This window comes from Ictalurus furcatus, chromosome 9 (assembly GCF_023375685.1).
Source record: "Ictalurus furcatus strain D&B chromosome 9, Billie_1.0, whole genome shotgun sequence".
Lineage (NCBI taxonomy): Eukaryota > Metazoa > Chordata > Actinopteri > Siluriformes > Ictaluridae > Ictalurus > Ictalurus furcatus.
This window is the reverse complement of record NC_071263.1, coordinates 27912582-27935458: the sequence shown is the minus strand read 5'-3', so window position 1 is coordinate 27935458 and position 22877 is coordinate 27912582. Positions and strand designations below refer to the sequence as shown.

At 40.1% G+C, this 22877-nt stretch overlaps 1 protein-coding gene across 1 annotated transcript in view; it reads left to right on the top strand.

Annotated features, from left to right (window-relative positions):
* The first annotated feature begins 1110 nt into the window (after positions 1-1110).
* The window catches only part of ryr2b (ryanodine receptor 2b (cardiac)), a 78939-nt gene continuing 57172 nt past the window's right edge, over positions 1111-22877 (top strand). The window contains exons 1-28 of the mRNA XM_053633648.1: positions 1111-1549; positions 2209-2304; positions 3745-3863; positions 4005-4138; positions 5933-6174; positions 6789-6981; positions 7415-7634; positions 7796-7900; positions 8997-9100; positions 9459-9542; positions 10248-10407; positions 11869-12016; positions 12701-12909; positions 13104-13278; positions 13550-13758; positions 15768-16096; positions 16448-16562; positions 18145-18305; positions 18418-18577; positions 18736-18822; positions 19153-19379; positions 19815-20637; positions 20823-21023; positions 21227-21332; positions 21470-21610; positions 21803-22079; positions 22160-22274; positions 22428-22560. Of these exons, the coding sequence (XP_053489623.1) occupies positions 1195-1549; positions 2209-2304; positions 3745-3863; positions 4005-4138; positions 5933-6174; positions 6789-6981; positions 7415-7634; positions 7796-7900; positions 8997-9100; positions 9459-9542; positions 10248-10407; positions 11869-12016; positions 12701-12909; positions 13104-13278; positions 13550-13758; positions 15768-16096; positions 16448-16562; positions 18145-18305; positions 18418-18577; positions 18736-18822; positions 19153-19379; positions 19815-20637; positions 20823-21023; positions 21227-21332; positions 21470-21610; positions 21803-22079; positions 22160-22274; positions 22428-22560 (5428 nt within the window). The 5' untranslated portion in view covers positions 1111-1194. The remainder of the gene's footprint in view (positions 1550-2208; positions 2305-3744; positions 3864-4004; positions 4139-5932; positions 6175-6788; positions 6982-7414; positions 7635-7795; positions 7901-8996; positions 9101-9458; positions 9543-10247; positions 10408-11868; positions 12017-12700; positions 12910-13103; positions 13279-13549; positions 13759-15767; positions 16097-16447; positions 16563-18144; positions 18306-18417; positions 18578-18735; positions 18823-19152; positions 19380-19814; positions 20638-20822; positions 21024-21226; positions 21333-21469; positions 21611-21802; positions 22080-22159; positions 22275-22427; positions 22561-22877) is intronic.

The window sequence follows — 22877 nt, the reverse complement described above, 5'->3', positions numbered from 1 at the left end:
CCGTCTCGCTCAATAGGGATAAATTCACACTCTTAAAATCTCTATCCTGTGTTTATATGTTTCTGTAAAGCTCCTTTGAGACAACGTCCATTGTTAAACGCGCTACACGAATAAAATTGAATTGAATTGAACTGAAGTAAAGCACGATAACCTGATACTGATCCCCATCCGTGTGTCTCTGTAGGACGCTGGCCAAGAATTCCCACTCTGTGTCTGGAAGAAAGACGGGATGGGAATTCCGGAGATCAAATACGGTGACTCTGTCTGTTTAGTCCAGCATGTGGACTCCGGTTTATGGCTCACCTACCAGACCAGCGACTCGAAGAGGAGGAAGGAGACGCAGTCGCACAAACAGGTAAACAGACACACACACACACACACACACATTATTATTATTATTATTATTATTAGTATTATTATTATAACAGGGAGCGTTTTGATTTTTTTTAAGGCCATACTCCATTCAGAAGGTCACATGGATGATGGACTCACACTCTCTCGCTCGCAGACGGAGGAGTGTAAAGCTGCCAGTCTCATTCGGAGCTCGACTCTCCTGTTCACAAGCATTATACGGTAGAAATGATCGATTCTAAGTCCTGTGTAGCACTGAAAGAGTTGAGTTACTCGCCCATAGTGGGGATTTAATCCAGACATTGTGCACATTTGTATTCAGACCTCAGTCGTTACTCCGGAAATGGAGAACTATTCAGAAGTTACCTGTTAGTTACGCACATGGGGTGGAGTTTAAGTAAAACAGAGGCGTGACTCAGTTACGATTCTGTGAATCTGAACTTAAAATGATATATAAAAGTATATAAAGGCAAATTCTAGAAATATACAAATGACAAGAACTGGTGGAGACAAGAATTACAGCAAAAGCACGTGGCAAGCGTTCCAGCACTCGGGAACTTACCGCATACTATTGATGTAAAAAAAAAAGTGTCTAGAAAACTAATTCCGGTCATCCAAGATGGCCGCCGTCATAACTTTACAGCGTTTCGTTTTTTGGAAAATTGTATTCATTTAGAATTTCCACCCCCAAGCCATTCCTTAACTTGTAGACATATTCCAGATTTGATCATGGATTTGTTCGCTGGCTGTCACATGACTCGTCCACTGCTGCTTAATTTATCCAGGAGTTTAGATGATCTCACTCACCGAGCCAACGTTGCAGCCGTGGATCTTCCGATAGAAATGCTGCGTTTGAGTTTGTGTGATCTGATTGGTTATTTCCGGCTGCCTGACGAATGCTGGAGCCACGAGACCAGACAGAGCAGCAGCGGAGCGCTAAAGAACAGACAGAACCTGTTCCAGGAAGAGGTAAAATGTGCTGCAAAGGATTATGGGTGTTTGGTTATGCGTGTGTACTATATAAACAAAAATCTGTGTAGCTCATCTCTCTTTCTCTCTCAGGGTGTAATTACTTTGGTCCTAGACTGCATTGATCACCTGCACCTGTATAGCAGTGCGGCTCATTTTGCCGAGGCTGCTGGGAAAGAGGCGGGAGATGCATGGGAAGCCATTTTGAGCTCCCTCTATGTGCTTCTGGGTAAAAAAAAAGCATTATGACAATGTTTTTTAACACAAATGTCTGCTTATATATTTATATATTTATTACCTCCATGTTATATAAAGCTATGTTTTAGGTATAGGATGTAATCAAACAGGAGTAGACTGATGCAGAATATTATGGGATGTGGGACGAAATATTGTTTCATCAATATCGTTTCAAACTTTTTTCATCTTATTGCTTACTTTTATTTATTTCTGTTTTTATTCCTTACTTTTATTCTTGGGTTTGTTTATTGTAATACATTATCTTATTATCTTATTATTATTATTATTATTATTATTATTATTATTATTATTATTATTGTTTTTGTCTCATTTTATGGGTTGCTTGAATTGTCCTTATATATTCCTACTATTGTAATCTTTCTCAGTTTAAAAGTTGTTATAGTTTGTATAATAATAATAATAATAATAATAATAATAATGATAATAATGATAATAATTATTATTATCATTATTATTATTATTACTCCTACTACTACTTTCCTTGACTTTATGGTAAAAATGGGACAAAATAATGCTTTTAAAATATAATAAAAATAAATTCAACAGATATCATGATGTGAATTATTCATCGTGTGAATGAAAAGCTGGTCTAATGATAATTTCTCATTCTGGACTTTCTTTTCCTCTTAGCGGCGCTGATCCGGGGGAATCAGAATAACTGCTCTCAGTTCTCCAGCTCTCTGGACTGGCTGATCAGCAGACTGGAGAGACTTGAGGCCTCCACTGGTGGGTTTTTATTATCACATACAAGAACCGTACATCCAACTGAGCCAAGCTTCACGTTAACGGTTGTATCAGTACATGATCATTTTTTTGGTGGATTTGCACATGGATTAAAATTCACGTTCTTAACATTTAACAACACCTACAACAACAACAACAACAACAAAAGTAAGAAATGCAAATGTTATGTAAAAACAAAAACACTGTAACAAAATTAAGTATGGTATTAAAATGCTATTTTATTGATTATATATTAGAAATAAATAATGATAGAACAGAACAATAACAGAATGTACATTTTAAGTTATTTTAGATATTAATAATACACAGAAAACAACAACAACAACAACAACAACAACAATAATAATAATAATAATAATAATAATAATAATGACATTCAACAAGTAGTAAATTTAAAATGACTGTCCTGAAATATGATTTTTACATAATATGTAATATTATTCCTTAATACCAAAAGCAAATAGCTCGTAAAAACTATAATATAACATTCAAATATAATAATATTCTGTTATTTAAAATCTAATTGCATAGATATTTTTTACTATTATTTTATATATTAATAAAAAACAGAGACTACTACAACTTTTGAAATATATTATTATTATTATTATTATTATTATTATTATTATTATTATTATTATAAAGAAATGCATATATTAATTACTACATTAGTTTATAATAAAATTATACTTAGTATTATTATATATCATAAGGAACAGCAATAATAGCAATGATAATGATAGTAGAATATATAATAATATAAAGTAGAATATATAATAATAATAATATAAAATTATATTTAGGGTATCTACTGCTGATGACTGACACGATTTCCCCTCGAGCCAGCGCTGCAGTATTGCAGAGTGCTCGGAGACCCGAAGCGCGAGTTCGATCCGCGAGCTCTTAGCGAGCGCATGCTTCTGGGTCTTCAGTGACATTGACTTTGTTTACTTTGGACATGTGCTTTTGTTATGGTTTTTGTCTTGTCTCCGCCCCTGCATTGCCATTGGTTGTTTCCCGTCGGTGTGCCATCATTGTTTTCAGCTGTCCTGTGTTTCACCCCTGATTACGTTTGTCCTTTAAACCCCTCGTGTCTCTTTGCACATCGCGTAGTATTGAGTTTATCTCATTACTAATCGCTTGTCCCTAGTTCTCTTTCTCGATTCATGTGTATTGACTTTGTTTCTGGTTTCTGGTTTCGTGTTTTGCCTTGCCCTTTTTTTTATGTCTGTCTGCCGATCGCTTGACCTTTTGCATTGTTATTTGACCACGCCATTTGATTACCATTTTGGATTTGTCTGCCTGGCTCTCTTTATAATAAACCTTGTTAACTGCATTTGCTTCCGTCCTAACCTCCATTATGTAAATGACGTGACAATGACTTGTTGCTATAGTGACTGATGGCTTCTCTGTGTGCTTCAGGAATTCTTGAAGTGCTGCACTGTGTATTAATGGAAAGTCCAGAAGCCCTGAGTTTTATTAAAGAAGAACACATTCGCTCCATCATCACACTTTTAGACAAACACGGACGCAACCACAAGGTACTGCTCCAGTGTGTGTGTGTGTGTGTGTATGTCTGTGTTCCATATTGTGCGTTACAATAGTTTAGATATGCACTGAGATTTTTTTGGTGTGTGTGTGTGTGTGTGTGTGTGTGTGTGTGTGTGTGTGTGTGTGTGTAGATCCTGGAGGTGCTGTGTTCACTGTGTGTGTGTCATGGTACAGCAGTGCGCTCTAATCAGCACCTGATCTGTGACACACTGCTGCCTGAGAGAGACTTACTGCTGCAGAGCCGCCTGATGAACCACGTCACCAGGTACACACCGCACCTTTTATTGTAGTTTACCTTAAATGAGAGATAGACAGACAGATAAATATAATCCTCTCCGCTAATATTGGCACCCTTGGTAAATACGAGCGAAGAAGGCTGTGAAAAATTGTCTTTATTGTTTAAACTTTTGATATTTTGTTAAAAAAAATGTAACAAAAATCCTCTGCTCTCATGAATCTCAAACAATCGCAATATCTTTGAAAATATAGGTGTGCAACAATTATTGGCACCCCTATGAATTCATATGAGAAAAATATATTTGAAGTATATTCCCATTGATATTTTATGTTTTTTTTGTACTTGACTTGGAACAGGAAATTGTTCAACCATGACACATACTGTAGGCCAAATTCCCTTAGTCGTTCATAAGAATGGGTAAGAGCGAGGAATATAGCTGTGATGTGCGGCAAAAGGTTGTTGAGCTTCACACAATGGGGCGTGTCTATAAGAAAATAGCACAAGCATTGAAAACGCCCATTTCCACCATCAGGGCAATAATTAAGAAGTTCCAGTCAACTGGAAATGTTATGACCTGGAATTGGACGTGTGTCTATATCGTCTCAACGCACTGTGAAGAGGACGGTTCGAGTGGATAAAAAATCTCCAAGGATCACAGCTGGAGAAATGCAGATGTTAGTTTTGTCTTGGGGTCAGAAAGTCTCCAAAACTACAATCCGAATTCACCTACATCACCACAAGTTGTTTGGAAGGGTTTCAAGAAAAAAGCCTCTACTCTCATCTGAAAACAAACTCGAGCGTCTTCAGTGTGCAGACACTACTGGAACTTCAAATGGGATCGGGTTCTGTGGTCAGATGAAACCAGAATAGAGCTTTTTGGTAATAAACACCAGAGGTGGGTTTGGTGCACACAGAGAGGTAGCCATATGGAAAAGTACCTCATGCCCACGGGTAAATATGGAGGTGGATCTTTAATGTTTTGGGGCTGTTTTTCTGCCAGAGGACCTGGACATCTTGTTAGGATACATGGCATCATGGACTCCATCAAATATCAACAGATATTAAATGAAAACCTGACTGCCTCTGTCAGAAAGCTTCAAATGGGCCGTGGTTGGATCTTCAGCAGGACAATGATCCAAAACATCATCAAAATCAACACAAAAATGGTTTACTGACCACAAAATCAAGATCCTGCCATGGCCATCCCAGTCCCCTGACCTGAACCCCATAGAGAACCTGTGGGGTGAACTGAAGAGGAGAGTCCACCAGTGTGGACCTCCAAATGTGAAGGATCTGGAGAGATTCTGTATGGAGGAACGCTCTCAGATCCCTCGCCATGTATTCTCCAACCTCATCAGGCGTTATAGGAGAAGACTCAGAGCTGTTATTTTATTTTTCACACTATTTCTTTAAATCATTTATTTAAAATTTTCACATTTAAATTTTCCACATGTAATGCATGTGTTTGTTAAAATATTTTTCACATTATTTTTTTTAAAAAACAATACATTTTTCAACAATTGAAAAAAAAAAAAATTCCACATGTAACGCACGTGACTTTATTTTGCACACCTGATTTTTTTCAGTCGATTCATTTTCCATGAGTTTTTTTGGTTGTTTGTGATCAAATATAGTTCACAAGACATCACGTGTGTTTACGTGAATCCACATTTGTCATTTCAAGCTATAACATGGTACCGTCACACGTTTTTCACGTTAAACGCATAATCCCATGTGAAATGTGTATATTTTTTTTCCATTTGAGCGGAATTTCTACTTTGTACCTTCAGTTCAGAAATGCTTGTGTATGTTTTGTGTCAGTGTTCGCCCGAACATCTACCTCTGCATGGGAGACAACTCCGCACAGTACAGGAAGTGGTATTATGAGGTGGTGGTGGAGAAGGCGGAGCCTTTCGTGACACCTGAGCCTTCTCACCTGAGGGTGGGTTGGGCCTGTAGCGCAGGTTACCACCCCCCTCCAACGGGAGGTCACAGCTGGGGGTCAAACGGAGTCGGAGACGACCTGCGCTCATACGGCTTCGACGGCCTGCACCTGTGGACAGGTGAGACGAGACAAAAATGTAAAACTCAACCTGTATCTCTTCCACAAACTCTCTTCGTTTCTTTTAGTTTGCTTTTAGTATGTTTGCTTTTAAAAATATATATATTTTATATTAGTTTGTTATTATTAACATATGTATAATAATAATAATAATAATAATAATAATAATAATAATACCACTACTACTACTACTACTAATAATAATAATAACTTTCTCTGGGTAGATATGTGCAGTGTTTTCCTTTAGTTTATTTATATAATTTTAATTTGAATTTATTTTAATTTATCATTTATATTTTTATTATTTAGTTGATTTAGTAGATTTTTCGTAAGCTCTTATTACATTCCCCTAACTTGTTTAGATTCAGATATTCTTTTCATTTGATTACATTTAATTTCGTTTTGTTTCTTTTTCTTCACTTCATTTATTTGTTTTTGGCGATATTATTTTCTTTCACACTTGACCTCGATTTAAATCGTGTCATTAAATAAGTTCTGTGAGTAAAAGTATTAGACCGAATGGTTCAATCGAGTGGATTCATCATTTTTAATGACACGAGTCTGGCATTCTGTAATCACGCATGATTTAGTTGCAGTACTTTCATCCGAGCGTAGGTGGCGTAGGTCGCAGGGTCAGCTCGGTCAGTCAGCGTCTGCTGAGGGAGGATGATGTCATCAGCTGTTGCCTCGACCTCGGTGCGAAGTGTATTTCTTTCCGAGTGAACGGGCAGCCGGTGCAGGGCATGCTGGAGAATTTCAACACCGACGCGCTCATGTTTCCTGTGGTCAGTTTCTCCGCTGGAGTCAGGTGACAATTTTCAATTAGTCCTTTCACATGTTTCTGGAGTCAGGTCAACTTGTTGAAATGGAGAGAATAAAGTTTTTATTTGCATTTCTTTCAGAATTGTGGAATTCATTATTATTCATTTAAAAGAAGGGATAAGAGGCAGAACTATCGGTATCGGTATCGGTATCGGCCGATATCACTCTGAATAATCGCTTATCGGTATCGGCTGAGAAATCTAGTATCGGTGCATCTCTAGTGGATTTTATTTCATTTTTAATTATAAATTATTATTAAACGTTTCAGCTGAAGTCAGGTGTGGATGTTATTTGATCTTTTACATTTCTTTAAAATGGAATTACTTCACCTTGTATTGATTATGCTGCAGAAATGAAACCGGTGACCTGGACATGCATTAGAACTCAGCGCATGAACGCTGCATGTTTTTTTGTTGCAGGGTACGTTTGCTGTTCGGAGGTCAGCAGGGGGAGTTTAAATTCCTGCCTCCTGCCGGATTCTCACCGTGTGCTGAGGCTTTACTCCCCAGGGGGCGCTGCAGATTGGAGCTGTGTGAAGAGGTCACACGGGGTCAGGGAAACAGCGGGCGTGAACTTTTAGGCCCTGCTGTATCCACTGAGCCGGTGGTCTTTACCCCTACACCAGTGGATACCAATCAGGTGAGACAAACCTCCGATACCTTCACCTTTGACCTTTAATACGACCACATGTTACTTCCTCTAGCGCTTCTGTGCATCTTATTTTATCTTATCCATTGTTTAAGAGTGATTTTTTAAACTTGTGTGTGTGTGTGTGTGTGTGTGTGTGTGTGTTGAATCAGGTGACGCTGCCTCCTCAGCTGGAGCTGATCAGAGAGAGACTGGCTGAGAATCTGCATGAGCTCTGGCTGCTGGAGAAAACCGAGCAGGGATGGACACACGGGCCGGTGAGTCCAAACACAACGACAGCATCACACCAGTCTCTCACATGGTAACCATGGTGACAGGGAAAAAGGGAGACAGAAAGACATAAAGAGAGAAAGAAAGAAAGAATGAATGAATGAATGAATGAATGAATGAAAGCACGGACAGACATAAAAAAAGAAAACAAATAAATGAATAAACAAAGAAACAATGAAGAAAAATAAAAGACTAAAAAATAAAAGAAAGAAAGGAAGAACACAAAAGCGATTGTATTTGTTTTTCAGGCAGGTGAAAAAAAAAATCACCTGACTCACTACATGGTAACCGTAGTGACGGGTAAAGGAAAGAAAGAAAATAAGAAAGAAAAAAAAGAAGACAAAAACACAAGATAACAGAAAGGAAGAAAGGACAGACACGAAAAAAGAAAAACAAAGAAAGAAAAAAAAAGAGAAACAATCGAGGAAATATTTAAAAGTAAAAAATAATTGAAAGAAAGATAGAAAAGAAAGAAAGAACACAACAGCACCATTGTTTTTTTATACACACACGCAGGTGATAAATCACTCGACTCGCGACATGGTAACCATAGTGGCAGGGAAAAAAAAGACGGAAATAAAGACAAAGAAAGAAAGAAAAAGAAGACAAACACAAGACTAAAGAAAGGAAGAAAGGATCGACAAATAAATAAATAAATAAATAAATAAATGAAAGAAAAAGAAAGAAAGAACACAACAGCACCATTAAATTTTTTTTTTTTTGCACACAGGCAGGTGAAAAATCACTCGACTCGCTACATGGTAACCATAGTGACAGTGGCAATATAAAAACTAAAGAAAGAAAGAAAGAAAAAAAGATAGAGAGACTGTTAGTCATTGTTAGTGCTTGTTCTTTGGCTATATAAGTGGCTCTTATTTAAAAATTTAGTCCCGCCCCCTCCCCCTCCCCCAAGATTATTTCTTACAAATGAACGAGGGATACACTGAATGTCGTATACACTGTGGGAACTCCTTTAACTACATTCAGATTGATTGGATAATTACACAGAATAGATCAGTACGCAGTATAAAAACAGTCTGTATGTGTGTGTGTGTGTGTGTGTGTGTTGTGTGTGTTGTGAAGGTGAGGGATGACAGTAAACAGGTTCACCCTGGACTGGTGGAGTTTTCCAAACTTCCAGATCAGGAGAAACGCAGCAACCTCCAGGCCGCTGAACACACCCTGAGGTACTGCTCTTCCTGCATAATAAGAAGAATGGATTTATTCAAAAATGAAGGCAACGTCCACTGATTGGTTGTTTGAGACTCCTGGCCAACCTATCAGAGTCAAACGTTTCCCTAATAAGACATGTCACATGGAAGAGTTTCATTATTCAGAAGAGAAGCATGGCAGATGTAGTGTCGTGACAGAAGAGCGCAGACGTTTAATAACACCTTTATACGTGTTTTTACACGTTGATCTCTACTTAAAATGATGGACATATGGGGATATATTCAGGGGACAGTTATTCCCAGTCCTTATGACTCAAACTCTTCAGTCTTGAGATGTTTCCTACTTTTGATCCTTTTTCACATCTTTCTCCAGGTCTCTGTTGGCTCTCGGAGCTCGTATCGGACTGTCTGATGACCACGCAGAGGAGAAGGTCAAGTACGCCCGGCTCTCAAACAAGTACGTCTCAAACAAGAATAGGCAATTAGCACAAAAAAGAAGGAATGAAGGAAGGAAGAAAGAAAAAAGTAAATAAAAATACGAAGAAAACAGAAAGAATTAAATAAAGGAAACAAAGACAAACCAAATAAATAAATAAATAAATAAATAAATAAATAAAAAAAAGGCAATTCAAAGACACAAACTAAAGAAAGAAAAAGAAACAAGGCAGAAAGAAAGATAGAAAGAAAGAATGAAATAATGAACGAATGAATGAAAGAAAAGACAATTGAAAGACAAACTAAAGAAAGGGTACAAAGAAACAAGGCAGAAAGAAAGATAAAAACAAAACATGAAAGAAAGAAAGAAAGAAAGAAAGAAAAGGCAATTAACAGACAAACTAAAGAAAGACAAGAAAGAAACAAGGCAGAAAGAAAGACAGAAAGAAAAGGCAATTCAAAGACACAAACTAAAGAAAGAAAACAAAGAAACAAGGGAGAAAGAAAGAAAGAAAGAAAGAAAGAACCCTTGGCCAGTAGGCTAGCTAATGAATGTATGATTTGTCCACCAGGAGTAGAAGGAGAAAGACCTGAAGGCCAGTGTAATGTAGAGAACATTGTGGAGAATGAACAGTATACAGTATGACTGTTAATCAGAGAAAGGCAGGTCTCAGCAGACCGTCAGATCAGACCTCAGATCCAAACCCGAAATCTTTCACCTGTGCAGGCATGAACTGTGGAACGGTTACATGCCGGCTCCGGTGGATCAGTCCGGAGTTTCTCTAAGCGCTGCTCAGGAAGCTCTGGTGGAAGCGCTGGCTGAGAACGAGCACAACATCTGGGCCAGAGAGCACATCAGGCAGGGCTGGAGCTACGCACCACAGCAGGTGGAGTTACCACACTAACGGACATATGGAACTGTGTGTGCAGGAAATAATCTCACCAGGAAATGCCATTTAGTCATAGAAACGCAATATGAACAGTATATTGTGTGTGCGTGTGTGTGTGTGTGTTTGTGTGTAATACATCGTGTGTATATACATTTTTGTTTAAAGCCTCCCAAAACAACTGTTTTATGGCAGCAGCACAATGCATAAAATCATGCCTCGAATTAAAGTCATTAAAGTTATGTCATTAGCTTAGCATTTTGCTTCTCGCATTTAGCATAATATGCTATCTCGCGTTTGTTCTACCTATTGATATTAGTAGCCGTGTTGCCTTTTTTCAGTTTTGTTCTCTCTTGCTCTCGTATATCTCTGGCCTTGTTATTAACTTAACATGCAGTGCCCTCCACTAATATTGGCACCCTTGGTAAATATGAGCAAAAAAAAGCCTGTGAAAAATTGTCTTTATTGTTTCACCTTTTGATCTTTTGTTAAAAAAATTCACCAAAATACTCTGCTCTCTTGGATATCAAACAACTGCAAACTTTCTGACCTGAAGACACAACTAACTTCTGCAATTCTCCAGCTGTGATCCTTGGAGATTTTTTGGCCACTCGAACCGTCCTCTTCACAGTGCGTTGAGACGATATAGTCACACGTCCAATTCCAGGTCGATTCATAACATTTCCAGTTGATTGGAACTTCTTAATTATTGCCCTGATGGTGGAAATGGGTATTTTCATTGCTTGTGCTATTTTCTTATAGACACTTCCCATTGTGTGAAGCTCAACAACCTTTTGCCGCACATCACAGCTATATTCCCTGCTCTTACCCACTATTATGAACGACTAAGGGAATTTGGCCGGTGTGTTACCTCATATTTATACCCCTGTCAAACAGAATGTCATGGTTGAACAATTTTCTATTCCTAGTCACCCAGGTGTACTAAATAAATGTAAAATACCAATGGGAATATACTTCAAATGTATTTTTCTCATATGAATTCATAGGGGCGCCAATAATTGTTGCACACTTATATTTAACAAAGATATTTTTTTATAAACCTGTGTTTTGTTTGCAATTGTTTGATATCCATGAGAGCAGAGTATTTTTGTGATTTTTTTTTTTTAAACAAAAGATCAAAAAAAGTTAAACAATAAAGACAATTTTTCACAGCCTTCTTTGCACATATTTACCATACACGGGTGCCAATATTAGTGAACGCCACTGTATCCTAATCTATTTGAGACTTTTGTTTGTTTACAAGGCCCCGTTTGTTAGTTTGGCTTGATTGTACTGTTATTCGGATATTCATGCGTATTTAATATCACTTCACTGTTCATTACAGCCTTCTGCTCTATGTATTATCCATCATCCTCCCTACGGTTTTCAATCAGTAAGAACACTTTTTGTTGTTGAAAATGATTTGATTCGAATGAGAAATAGTATCATTTCATGTTTCAGGACATTAAGGGGAAGAGGAGCCCTCATCTGGTGCCGTTCTCTCTGTTGGATGAGAGAAGCAGACAATGTGCAAAAGAGTCAGCGAGGGATGTGTTAGGAACCCTGCTTGGTTTTGGATACTCTGTAGAAGCATCAGAGGAATGGCAGTGTGAGTTATTAGCACATAATAATAAACAAAAAGAATAACATCTGGTAGGTTAGCACAGTCAGAAGCTAATATTAGTATTACCAGGTACGTCACCTCATCACTAGAAGATAACAAGTTTGATTAGTGGAAATGCCACAGCCGTTCTTGCCCGGGAATCTCTTGGTGCATTCGTCTTCCCTCTGTAGATACTCTGCAGAAGACAGCAGTAAACCATGAGATTATCCATCCATCCATCCATCCATCCATCTTCTATACTGCTTATCCTTTTTTCAGGGTCATGGAGAACCTGGAGCCTATCCCAGGGAGCATCGGGCACAAGACCGGGTACACCCTGGACAGGGTGCCAATTCATCGCAGGGCATGAGATTATCCTTCGAATCTTAATTCTAAGCTATTTAACATAAGCAGTCTGATTAGTTTTGATAGTCCACTTTAGTCTGACATGCTAATCCTATTCTAACCGTAATTCTGAGCCGGAAACTAGAAAATGAGAAGAACACTGCAAAAACGAGATTAAAAACACACAGTCTGATGTGACAGAACAAGAACAATTACAGGTAATTAGGTGTCTACAATCATTAAGATACAAACAGGAAGTCTGAACAAACAGGAAGTGTATACAAACAGGAAGTGTGAACTCGATTCCAAAGCACTACTAATTTGACACGACGTCTTTATTTCTAGCCCTGGGCCCTGACGTGAAGGCTGCGAGTGAGGAGAGGGTTCGGATATTCCGTGTGGAGCACACGTTCGCAGTGCATGATGGGAAATGGTATTTTGAGCTTGAGGCAGTCACTGCTGGAGAGATGAGAGTGGGATGGGCTCGAGTGGGATGTCAAGCAGATATGGAGTTGTGGTCAGACGAGCAGGCCTACGTGTTTGATGGCTCAAAGGTATCTATTTGACCTTTGTCTATTCCCTGTGCGTATATAGGGACAATTCGGATTGAACAATTCGCCATTAAATGCTTTATCATTTCAGTTTATTTGGTAGCACAACTGCTTTCCATCCAATTTGCCAAAATGATTTTCAGTTTAAAGGCAATTCTAGGAATAATGCTGTTGGTCTGTTGGTCTCATTTGTGTAGGGTCAGTGGTGGCATGGGAGCACTGCCCCATTTGGTCATGTTTGGCAGAAGGGGGATGTGATTGGCTGTTTGTTGGATTTGACTCGGAGAACCATGATGGTCACTTTAAACGGAGAGCTGCAGCTGAACACTTATGGCTCTGAAATTGCTTCCAAAGGGTTCAGTGCAACTGGTGGTGAGTTTTTCTACAATAATATATGGTTTTACGTCTATGCCAATTTAACACGTTATTACATGTTATTACAAGTCTACTGCAATGTAATACACTTGTTACTACTAATAATAACATTGTGTATGGCACCGCTTGAGTATGAATTTTTCCCCCAGATAATTACATAGTAGTAACTTGGCTATTACATTGTAATATGGCTGTTGCATAAATGACTTTCATTTTGATTTGTTTATATTTGTTTACATTTTAATTTGTATGATCTTCTGTACCCCAGGCTTTGTTCCTGTGTGTGTTTTGGGTGTGAATCAGGTGGGACAGTTGAATTTAGGCCAGCAGGTCAACTCACTGAAATACTTCAGTGTGTGTGGGCTTCAGGAGGGCTACCAGCCTTTTGCACTGAACATGAGCAAAGATCCACCTCTCTGGATGAGCTGGAGAGAGCCCTTATTTGTACAAATACCAGAGGACCATCCCCGCTTACAGGTAAATAAAGTGACCTTAATGGTTAGACCATAGAATTTGTGAAACTCAGTTGGCAGACATTCTTGTACATGGTCTACTTGGTTTCAGTTTCAGCAAAGTTTCAGTGATTAGCATGGGCATACTATAGTATTAGTAGTCTGGGATCTTCTCCAAAGAGCAAGCAATTGACCAGTTCAGGATCATCTCATTGCTTAGCATGGAATGAAAAGATCTTCTTTTGCTGGGTAGTGAGGAGGCTGATGGAGTTCCTCACTGACAACAGCTACATAGCACTTCAATAAGGTGTCCCAAGAGTACCTGGCTGTCTGGAACGTTCATAAGTGGCAACCCAGCTGATTAGGGAAGCATAAGAGAACAAGAGAGAGTCAGTGCTCTGGCTCTAACTGACCACTGCATATGAATCCATCCCCCACAAGGTGGTCCAGATAGCCATGACCAAGGACAATGTACCAGGCAAGGTGGTAGCCCAGGAGTCTTAGCAGCATTGCCCTCTAAAGGGAATAACACCAAACTACAGCATCCCTTGGAGTTGCTAGAAGAGGAATTCAAGGTTTCTCTGGCAAGAGAAGTAATGATGTACAAAAACTTCAGTGACTCCATGACCCAAGATGGTGTGGTGGTCAAAATGAGCAGGAAAAGGAGAGCAGAGAAGGCCATGCTGCACTACAATGACCTAGTAGGATTAGTGATTAGAGGAAGGGCTGGACTTGGAAAATTCTCAACTCCCCATTATGAAACAGCTAAAGGAAGGAAGAGATGCAGACTGATCAAGGATGAGGTGTAGATGAAAAGCGGTAAAACAGGTCTATGGGAATGAAACAGCAAGGAGCCTAAATGAGGTGGGTGCAGGCCATGGACAGGAAGGTTACATGGGCGGATCTATGGCAAGCAGAACCACAGTGCATCAATTTCTGTGTTTAAACAGTGTACAACATCCTGCCTAGCCCATCAAACCTCTTCAGTTAGGGTAAAGTGGAGTCACCAGATTGTCCACTGTAGTCCAGGAGAGGAACTCTGGAACACATCCTGAGCTGCAGCCTAAAAGCCCTTGGAGAGAGATGGTACCACAGGCACCATGACCAGGTACTGAAAGCTATAGCATAAACCATCAGCCTGGCCAATGGCAGCAGCAGGAAGTGAACGTGCACCCCTACCCTGATGATCAGATTTGTGAAAGCTGGAGAGCAGCCAGGATCAAGACACCGAATGCAATCAGGCATACTAGCAATTGTGCAAGACTCACAGCTCACAGTGGGCCTAGACAAACAACTGAAGTTCCCATGGCACATTTGGTGATCTTGAGCCCATCTGGTCTCTGAGTCAACCAAAAAATCCTCCTTTGGGAGTTGATAGTACCGTGGTAAGATAATTTATACCAGCCCGTTTATACCAGCTGCCCCTGGGTATATATGACCTTTACGTACAGATACAATTTTAGAAAGCTAGTAATAAAATAAGTAAAAATATCTCAAAAAAGACTAGGGTTCTAAGGGTTTGCCAGCAGTAAAAAATAATTCACACATAAAGAAGAGACATAAGGACTAACAAAAATATCTAATATCTATCCATCCATTTTCTGTACCGCTTATCCTACAAAGGAGCCTGGAGCCTATTCCAGGGAACTCTGGGCATGAGGCGGGGGACCCCCTCGACAGGGGGCCAGCCCATCACTGGGCACAATCGCACACACATTCACACACTATGGACAATTTTGGAAAATGCCATTCAGGCTACAATGCATGCCTTTGGATTTGGGGAGGAAACTAGAATACCTGGAAGAAACCCTCAAAGCACAGGGAGAGCATGCAAACTCCATGCACACAGGGCAGAGGTGGGAGTCAAATCCCCAACCCTAAGCCACCATGCCCCTCAAAATCTAATATCTTATAATATAATAATAATATCTAATATATACTGTATTAAACTACCACTACTATGAAAACTACTAGAAAAAAGTCAAACAGTGTGTAATAGCTAATGATGTAACCTTTGTTTAATTGTACTCCCAGGTTAGTTACATTGATGGGACGGTTGGTCACCTTCCAGCTCTGAAGGTCACCCAGCGGTCAGTGGGATTACCCGACAATCTCAGCACTGATGTTGAGTTCTATCGCCTGAGCTTGCCCATAGAGTGTGTACAAGTATTCACCAATCCTGTAGATGGCACAGTACCTCCAGCTAGCAGTGTAGCCTGCCACATTAAGGAACCAGAAGAAGGGGAGGTGGACTCTGACTTTGAAATGCTGATGAAGTCGGCCCACAGACACACAGGAACTAGAGATGAACTAAACAACCATAAGGATCATGCCCAAGAAAAGACTTCCAGACTTAAGCAAAGGTCAGTTCACTGTAATCCATTGTAGTCTTTCTCAAAAAGGGCTTGTGAGGGCCATACGTTTGTAGTAAACCTCATACAACAAGTTTAAATAAAACCAGTGACCACTTTAGCTTATTCTGTAAAGAAATTAGTAAGATGATTGGACTCAAAATTGCCCATGCCATTGCATGCAAAAAGTACTCAATATGGGACTAGCAAGAACACTTGTTTTAGAAAGCTATCAAAGATATAACTATCTATCAAACAAAATGAACAACAAGGGTTCCAGCACTAGTTTCTTTAAGATAGGTGATTTGGTTTAGTATCATGTTCTCGGATTTGCTTTTTGGCTCAGAGTTTGGTGCTTTATAGGTTTCTTTTGAAGAAGAAACCAGGATTGAACACTAGTGGCTCTTCAGCCCGGCTGCTGGAGGAGGTGCTAGCGATTGAGAGGGACAGCGCTAACCAATTTGCCAACTGCACTAAGGTTAGAGACTAAAAACCTTTAAATACAACCCCAATTCCAAAAAAGTTGGGACAGTATCGAAAATGCTTGTAAATGATTTGTACTTTGACTTAAACAAAAAACGTATAAAGATGAGGAATTTGATGTTTTATCTATCAACTGCATAGTTTTTTTGAAGATAAATGTTTATTTTGAAATTGACGCATACAGCATGTTCAAAAAAGTTGGGACGGGGGAATTTAGGACTTATAGCAATGTGAGAAGTTGAAATAAGAAGGTGATGTGAAACAGGTGAGGCAATTGTCTAATCGTAGTATATATCATAGAAGCCTCCAAAAAAGGCCTAGTCCTTCAAGAGCAAGGACGGGTCAAGACTCAACAATCTGCCAACAGATGAGTCAGTGAATAATCCAACTTTGAGAACAACATTCCCCAAAGACACATTGGTAGGATTTTGGGCATTTCACCTTCTACAGTGCGCAGTATAATTAAAACATTCAAGGAATCCAGTCAAATCTCGGTGCATAAAGGGCAAGGCCGAAAACCACTTCTGAATGTGCGTGATCTCCGATCCCTCAGACGTCACTGTCTTAAAAACCGTCATGAGTCTGTAATGGAGGTCCTGACATGAGCTCGGGAATACTTTGGTAAACCTTTGTCACTAAACACCATTCGCCGCTGCATCCACAGATGCAAGTTAAGGCTTTACTACGCAAAGCAGAAGCCGTACATCAACACTGTCCAGAAGCTCCGATGACTTCTCTGGGCCGCTGACAGTAGCACAGTGAAATTGTGTTTTGTGGTTTGACGAGTCGACATTTCAAATAGTTTTTGGACAAAACAGCCGTCGTGTTCTCCGGGCCAAAGAGGAAAAGGACCATCCAAGCTGTTATCAGCGTCAGGTCTAAAAGCTAGCATCTGTCATGGTATGGGGGCGTGTCCGTGCCCATGGCATGGGTAACTCGCACATCTCTGAGGGCAGCATTAATGCAGAAAGACATGTACACATTTTGGAGCAACATACGCTGATATCCAGAGCAGGACAACGCCAAACCACATTCTGCCCGGATTACAAGCGCATGGTTGTGTAAGCAGAGAGTGCAGGTACTAGCATGGCCTGCCTGCAGTCCTGACCCGTCTACGATTTAGAACGTGTGGCGCGTAATGAAGCACAAAATAAGGCAACGAAGACCCCGTACAGCTGCGCAGCTGAAGAAATGCATAATGGACGAATGTGGGAAAATTCCACTTGCTAAACTTAACCAACCGGTGTCTTCAATCGGCATCCAAACACTTAATAAGTGTTCTTAAAAGAAAAGCTGATGTTACACAGCGGTAAACAGTCGACTGTCCCAACTTTTTTTGAGTGTGTTGCAGTCATCAGATTTGAAATGAGTGTATATGTGTTAAAATAACGTGTTAATAATGTGTTTTCAATATAGTATAGGGTGAACTGAATTTTTAGATTCTTCTTTTTCTTTTTTTTTTTTTGCATTTTCCATACTGTCCCAACTTTTTCAGAATTGGGGTTATATATGGTTCAGACATTGTCAGTTTCTTATTTTTGTCTTCTGGTCTTTCTTTATTTTTATTTCTTCTGCAGTACTACTATTCTGTGAAGATCCTACATGGGCAGGATCCATCCTGTGTCTGGGTTGGATGGGTGACTTCAAACTTCCACTCTGATGATCGAACCTTTGACCCGGAGAGAGTGTGTAGTGTGTCTGTCACACTTGGGGACCAATGGGGAAAAGTTCTTAAGAGGTTAATGACGTCATCACTGTGTCTATCATAACATATCCTCCCAAGCGAATGTAACAGAAATTATGTAGTGTGCCAGGTTGTTTTGATGTGAATCTGTTTGTTTTCCCAAAAGTATCAAGTGCAGTTGCAGTTACATGGTGTGTGCTGGAGAGGGCAGTAGTCTCTCCCACAGCCAAAGTAGCATAAGGCTGGAGATAGGCTGTTTGGTTGACACTGCGACTGGATTTCTTACCTTTACTGCTAATGGAAAGGAGATGGGAATCTTCTATCAGGTAACTACTCCAATAGTTCTTGCCATGACTTGTTCTTGTTGCTATAATTTGCCCTTGAGCTTAGTCTGAGACTTTCAGGCTATACTACCTACCATGATTATGTATTCTTCTCATTTTTATATATGTAATTAAACGGGGTGTTTTCTTTACTTCTTTAGGTGGAACCAGGCACTAAACTGTTCCCAGCAGTTTTTGCCAAAGCCACCAGTTCTGATGTCTTCCAGTTTGATCTTGGACGAATTAAGGTAAGCCTTTAGTCTGATAAGCTATCTAGATACTATCTATATATCTATATACACCCAAATACTGTAGTTAAGGCATTTTGGCTTGTCCTTTGGGTAAAATAAAATAAAATTTTACTTGTATAGGACTTTTAACAATGGTCAAAAGGCTGCCAGAAAAGAAAAAATCCACACTTTGTAAAATGCTTATGTTTCCTGGAATAAAACTGGCAATTCAACCGACCTGGAAGTGACAAAGTTTCACACTATTGTCATTTATTGGAAAGTTGAGGAGTTCAAACACTACCATCCTGTACAATTCTTTTAAAATTAGAACCAATACTCTCCCTGTAGGGTGCGTTGCCACTGTCTGCTGGTTTGTTTCGGAGCGAAAGGAAAAACATGGAGCCTCAGTGTCATCCCAGGCTTACTGTCCAATCCCTGATACCCATGAGGTGGACACGGCTCCCCGAACATGCCCCGCAGGTAGAGCTGATACGGCTTGAGGAGAGGCATGGCTGGAGGGCACAGTGCGCAGACAGTCTACAGGTCATGACCCTGCACATCCCTGAGGAGGACAGGTCAGAGGGCAGGCTGTGTGGGAACAGCAATCATGTTTTTACAATGTTTTGTGGCTATCTGATTTGTAGGTAAATTTCTGTACCATTGACTAGATCACCAAGTGGTGTAAAAGACAGGATGTTTTTAGGTTGGATGACCAGGTCCCAAAAAGGCACAACATTTTTATGGTGTTCCTTAAGGGTCAGTACTTGGCCCCTTTTTGTTTTCTTTGTATATGGTATATGGAATTAAACTTCACACCTATGCCGACGATATACTGCTAGGACGTTTTCAGATCAGGTTCTATATTGTCAATCCAGCAAATTAGTTGATTATTCATTTGAAATTCATCCAGTGTCATGCAAAATAGTTTTTAGCTGTAGTTGTAATAATAGTTCTAAATAATAGTATATTACTGTTTTCAATGGAACCTTCCTGTTTTGTTCTTGTCCCAGGAGCATCGACATTCTCGAACTCTCTGAATTGGACAACCTGCTCAAGTTCCATGACCACACTCTCCGTCTCTATTCCGCCCTCTGTGCCCATGGAAACATACCCGTAAGCCACGCCTTGTGCAGCCACATCGACCAGTCACAGCTTCTGTTTGCGTTGCGCTGTTCTAGAATGCCTGGAAATCTGCGAGCTGGTTTCTATGACCTATTAATGACTGCCCACCTCAGTGTCCATAGCAGTGCCAGGCAGGCTACCATCCACGAGTATATTGTGCCCATGACTGACGCCATGCGGACTAGTACACGTTCTCAAAACAACAGAAAGCAACATAGACTCCCAGGCAGTAACACCAGCACCTCTCTGCAACCGAGAATGCACTTCAGCTCACCTTGTTTTGTTAGAGCTAGCGGCAACAGTTTTGATAACAGGTCCAATAGATCTGAGCAGGGTTCCTGTCAATATAGTCCTGAATTCCCAATGGATATGCTGAAAGCTGTAATGACAGCCATGTTGGAGGAGGCAGTGCACTCAGTAGGGAAGAGTATAAGAGACCCTGTAGGAGGCAGCATAGAGCTAATGCTTGTTCCTCTTCTCCAACTCCTCCACACACTCCTACTCATGGGTGTATATCATCACTCAGATCTACGGCGTCTGCTTTCCTTCATCCTTCCCTCTGTTTACATGAGGGAAAATAATGCAGGAGAATTAATAGATGGAGATGGAGAGAATTATTACGAGATACTGGGGAAGGAGAAAGAAGGAAGAGCCCTTCCTGAACAAAAGACTTTGTTACAGATGAAGCTACCAGAAGCAGTTAAACTACAGGTACGCAAGACTATAATAATAATTTTGCCAATATTGTAAGTGTTCAGTGTAGCTCAGGTATGATCACCGATACAATCACTGGATTGCTAAAAGTTCACGCCATTCCATTTTTCTAAGTTATTCAGGAGTTTTTAAATGTTTATTTATTTATTTATTTGTGCTTTTCTGTCTCCACTTTCTCATAGTTGTGTCACCTGCTACAGTATCTGTGTGACTGTGAGGTGCGTCACAGGGTCGAGGCCATAATGACCTTGTCTGCTGACCTTGTGGGTCGTCTCCAGGGCAACCAGCGCTCTCGCTACATGAATGTCATGGAGGCACTCAACATGTCTGCTGCTCTCACTGCTCGCAAGACCAAGGAGTTTCGCTCTCCACCTCAAGAACAGGTAACCTAGAAAAGTCCACAGTCAAAGATCATGTATAGTAACAGTACAGAGTTTCTTTCAGAGTGGAATCAGTTCTATTCACAACAAAATTATCTCTAAAGATCCTATAGAAGTGGGTCAGAATAATTTCAGTTCTCTACCAGAGGCTTTAAAGCAATTCATCCAATAAAAATTTAACTCTGAATACTGTCCTAATCCTTCAGATGAACCTGTTGCTTAACTTCCGAGACATGGAGCAGGATTGCCCCTGCCCTGAGAAGATTAGAGAGTTGCTCTGGGATTTCCATCTGGATCTCAGAAGTAATTGTGGTAACTGACAACAGCCAATAATATTTAGCATGGAAATATTTCATCCTGTTTGTTTTGTTTACTTCGATCATGATGTACAAATTAAACTGGATCATTTTGACCTAAACATGAGTCTTTATTTTTGTACTTAACAGGAGTTGAAACTGATGAAAACTTGGGTGCTGAAGATGATGAGAGTCAGCCTATCCGGAATCGATTAAGAGACCTGGTGGACAAAATGTCTCGTCTAAAGAGGAGGATGTCTGGTGTGGTTGAAAAGGATGTTGTGGCTAAACCTGGTAGGAAATTCAAAATAACAAGACTAGTTTAATGGCATGGAAATTTTAATAGGAAGGTCGAAGAGGTGTAAGTATGATCCAGATGATGAAAATGTTATGAATTGTTATAGTGAGGGGGTTCATGGTTGTTAGTGCTATGCGATTTCTTTTGATCCCTTTTCTCAATCCCATTCTCTCTATTTCTATCCCCAGTTTCTCTACAGTGGCTGATCTCAGATACTGTGATGCGTTGGACTCACGAGGGACCGCTGGAAGACCCGGTTCTGGTACGGGCCGCCTTTGGACTCCTACGTTACCAGTACGCCGGCCTGTCTGGCAAAATGGCCGCCCCGTTACAAAAAGCCTACTGCATCACGCAAAACTCGGTAGAGGACACGCTTGGCCTGCAGGAGGCACTTGGACGGATCCGCTCACTACTCACAGCTAGAATGGGCATAGAAGAAGAGGAACTCATGATCCGAGGACTTGGGTAAGAGACATGTGATGTCAAAGAAGTTAATGAGACCCAGACTAAGCCTCCCCTTGGAACCAATATTCTTTTCTCTGTAGTGATATCATGAAAAATAAAGTGTTCTACCAGCACCCGAACCTGATGAGGGCACTGGGTATGCACGAGACTGTCATGGAGGTGATGGTTAATGTCCTGGGCACCAGAGAATCCAAGGTAGCCGTGCATTTCCATGTACAGACATGTTTTTTTCAGTAAATGTAGCATTCATTTTAAACTAAGACATAGACCTCTTTCAGGAACTATGTAAATGTTCACATTGGTTACGTAATGTAATCTCATTGAAGAAAAAAGTTCTCTCCCCATAAGGAAATCAGGTTTCCAAAGATGGTGGCCCACTGCTGCCGTTTCCTGTGTTATTTTTGTCGAATCAGCCGCCACAACCAGAAAGCCATGTTTGATCACCTGAGCTACCTATTGGACCACAGCAGCGTCGGACTTGGTATGTTCGCCTAGCACCATGCTAATGCTACTGACGAGTCTCCATGATTACATGGGTTTAAACGTATTTATGTACCCTATGGTATACATTATCGTTGTTAACACGACATACAGTAATACAATCACTTATGATAATAAACTAAACCTAAACTAAAGGGGTGTTACGTGTTTTGAGGCACGCGGTTAGCGTGGAGCTAATTCATTAGTTGTTACTCTTGAGCCAAGTAAATCGTTCGGCATTCGGTTAAACCATCGTTAAAGTAGAAGAAAATTGTTTCCTTAACATTGTTTCCTAAATGAATATAGTAAATGTTTATC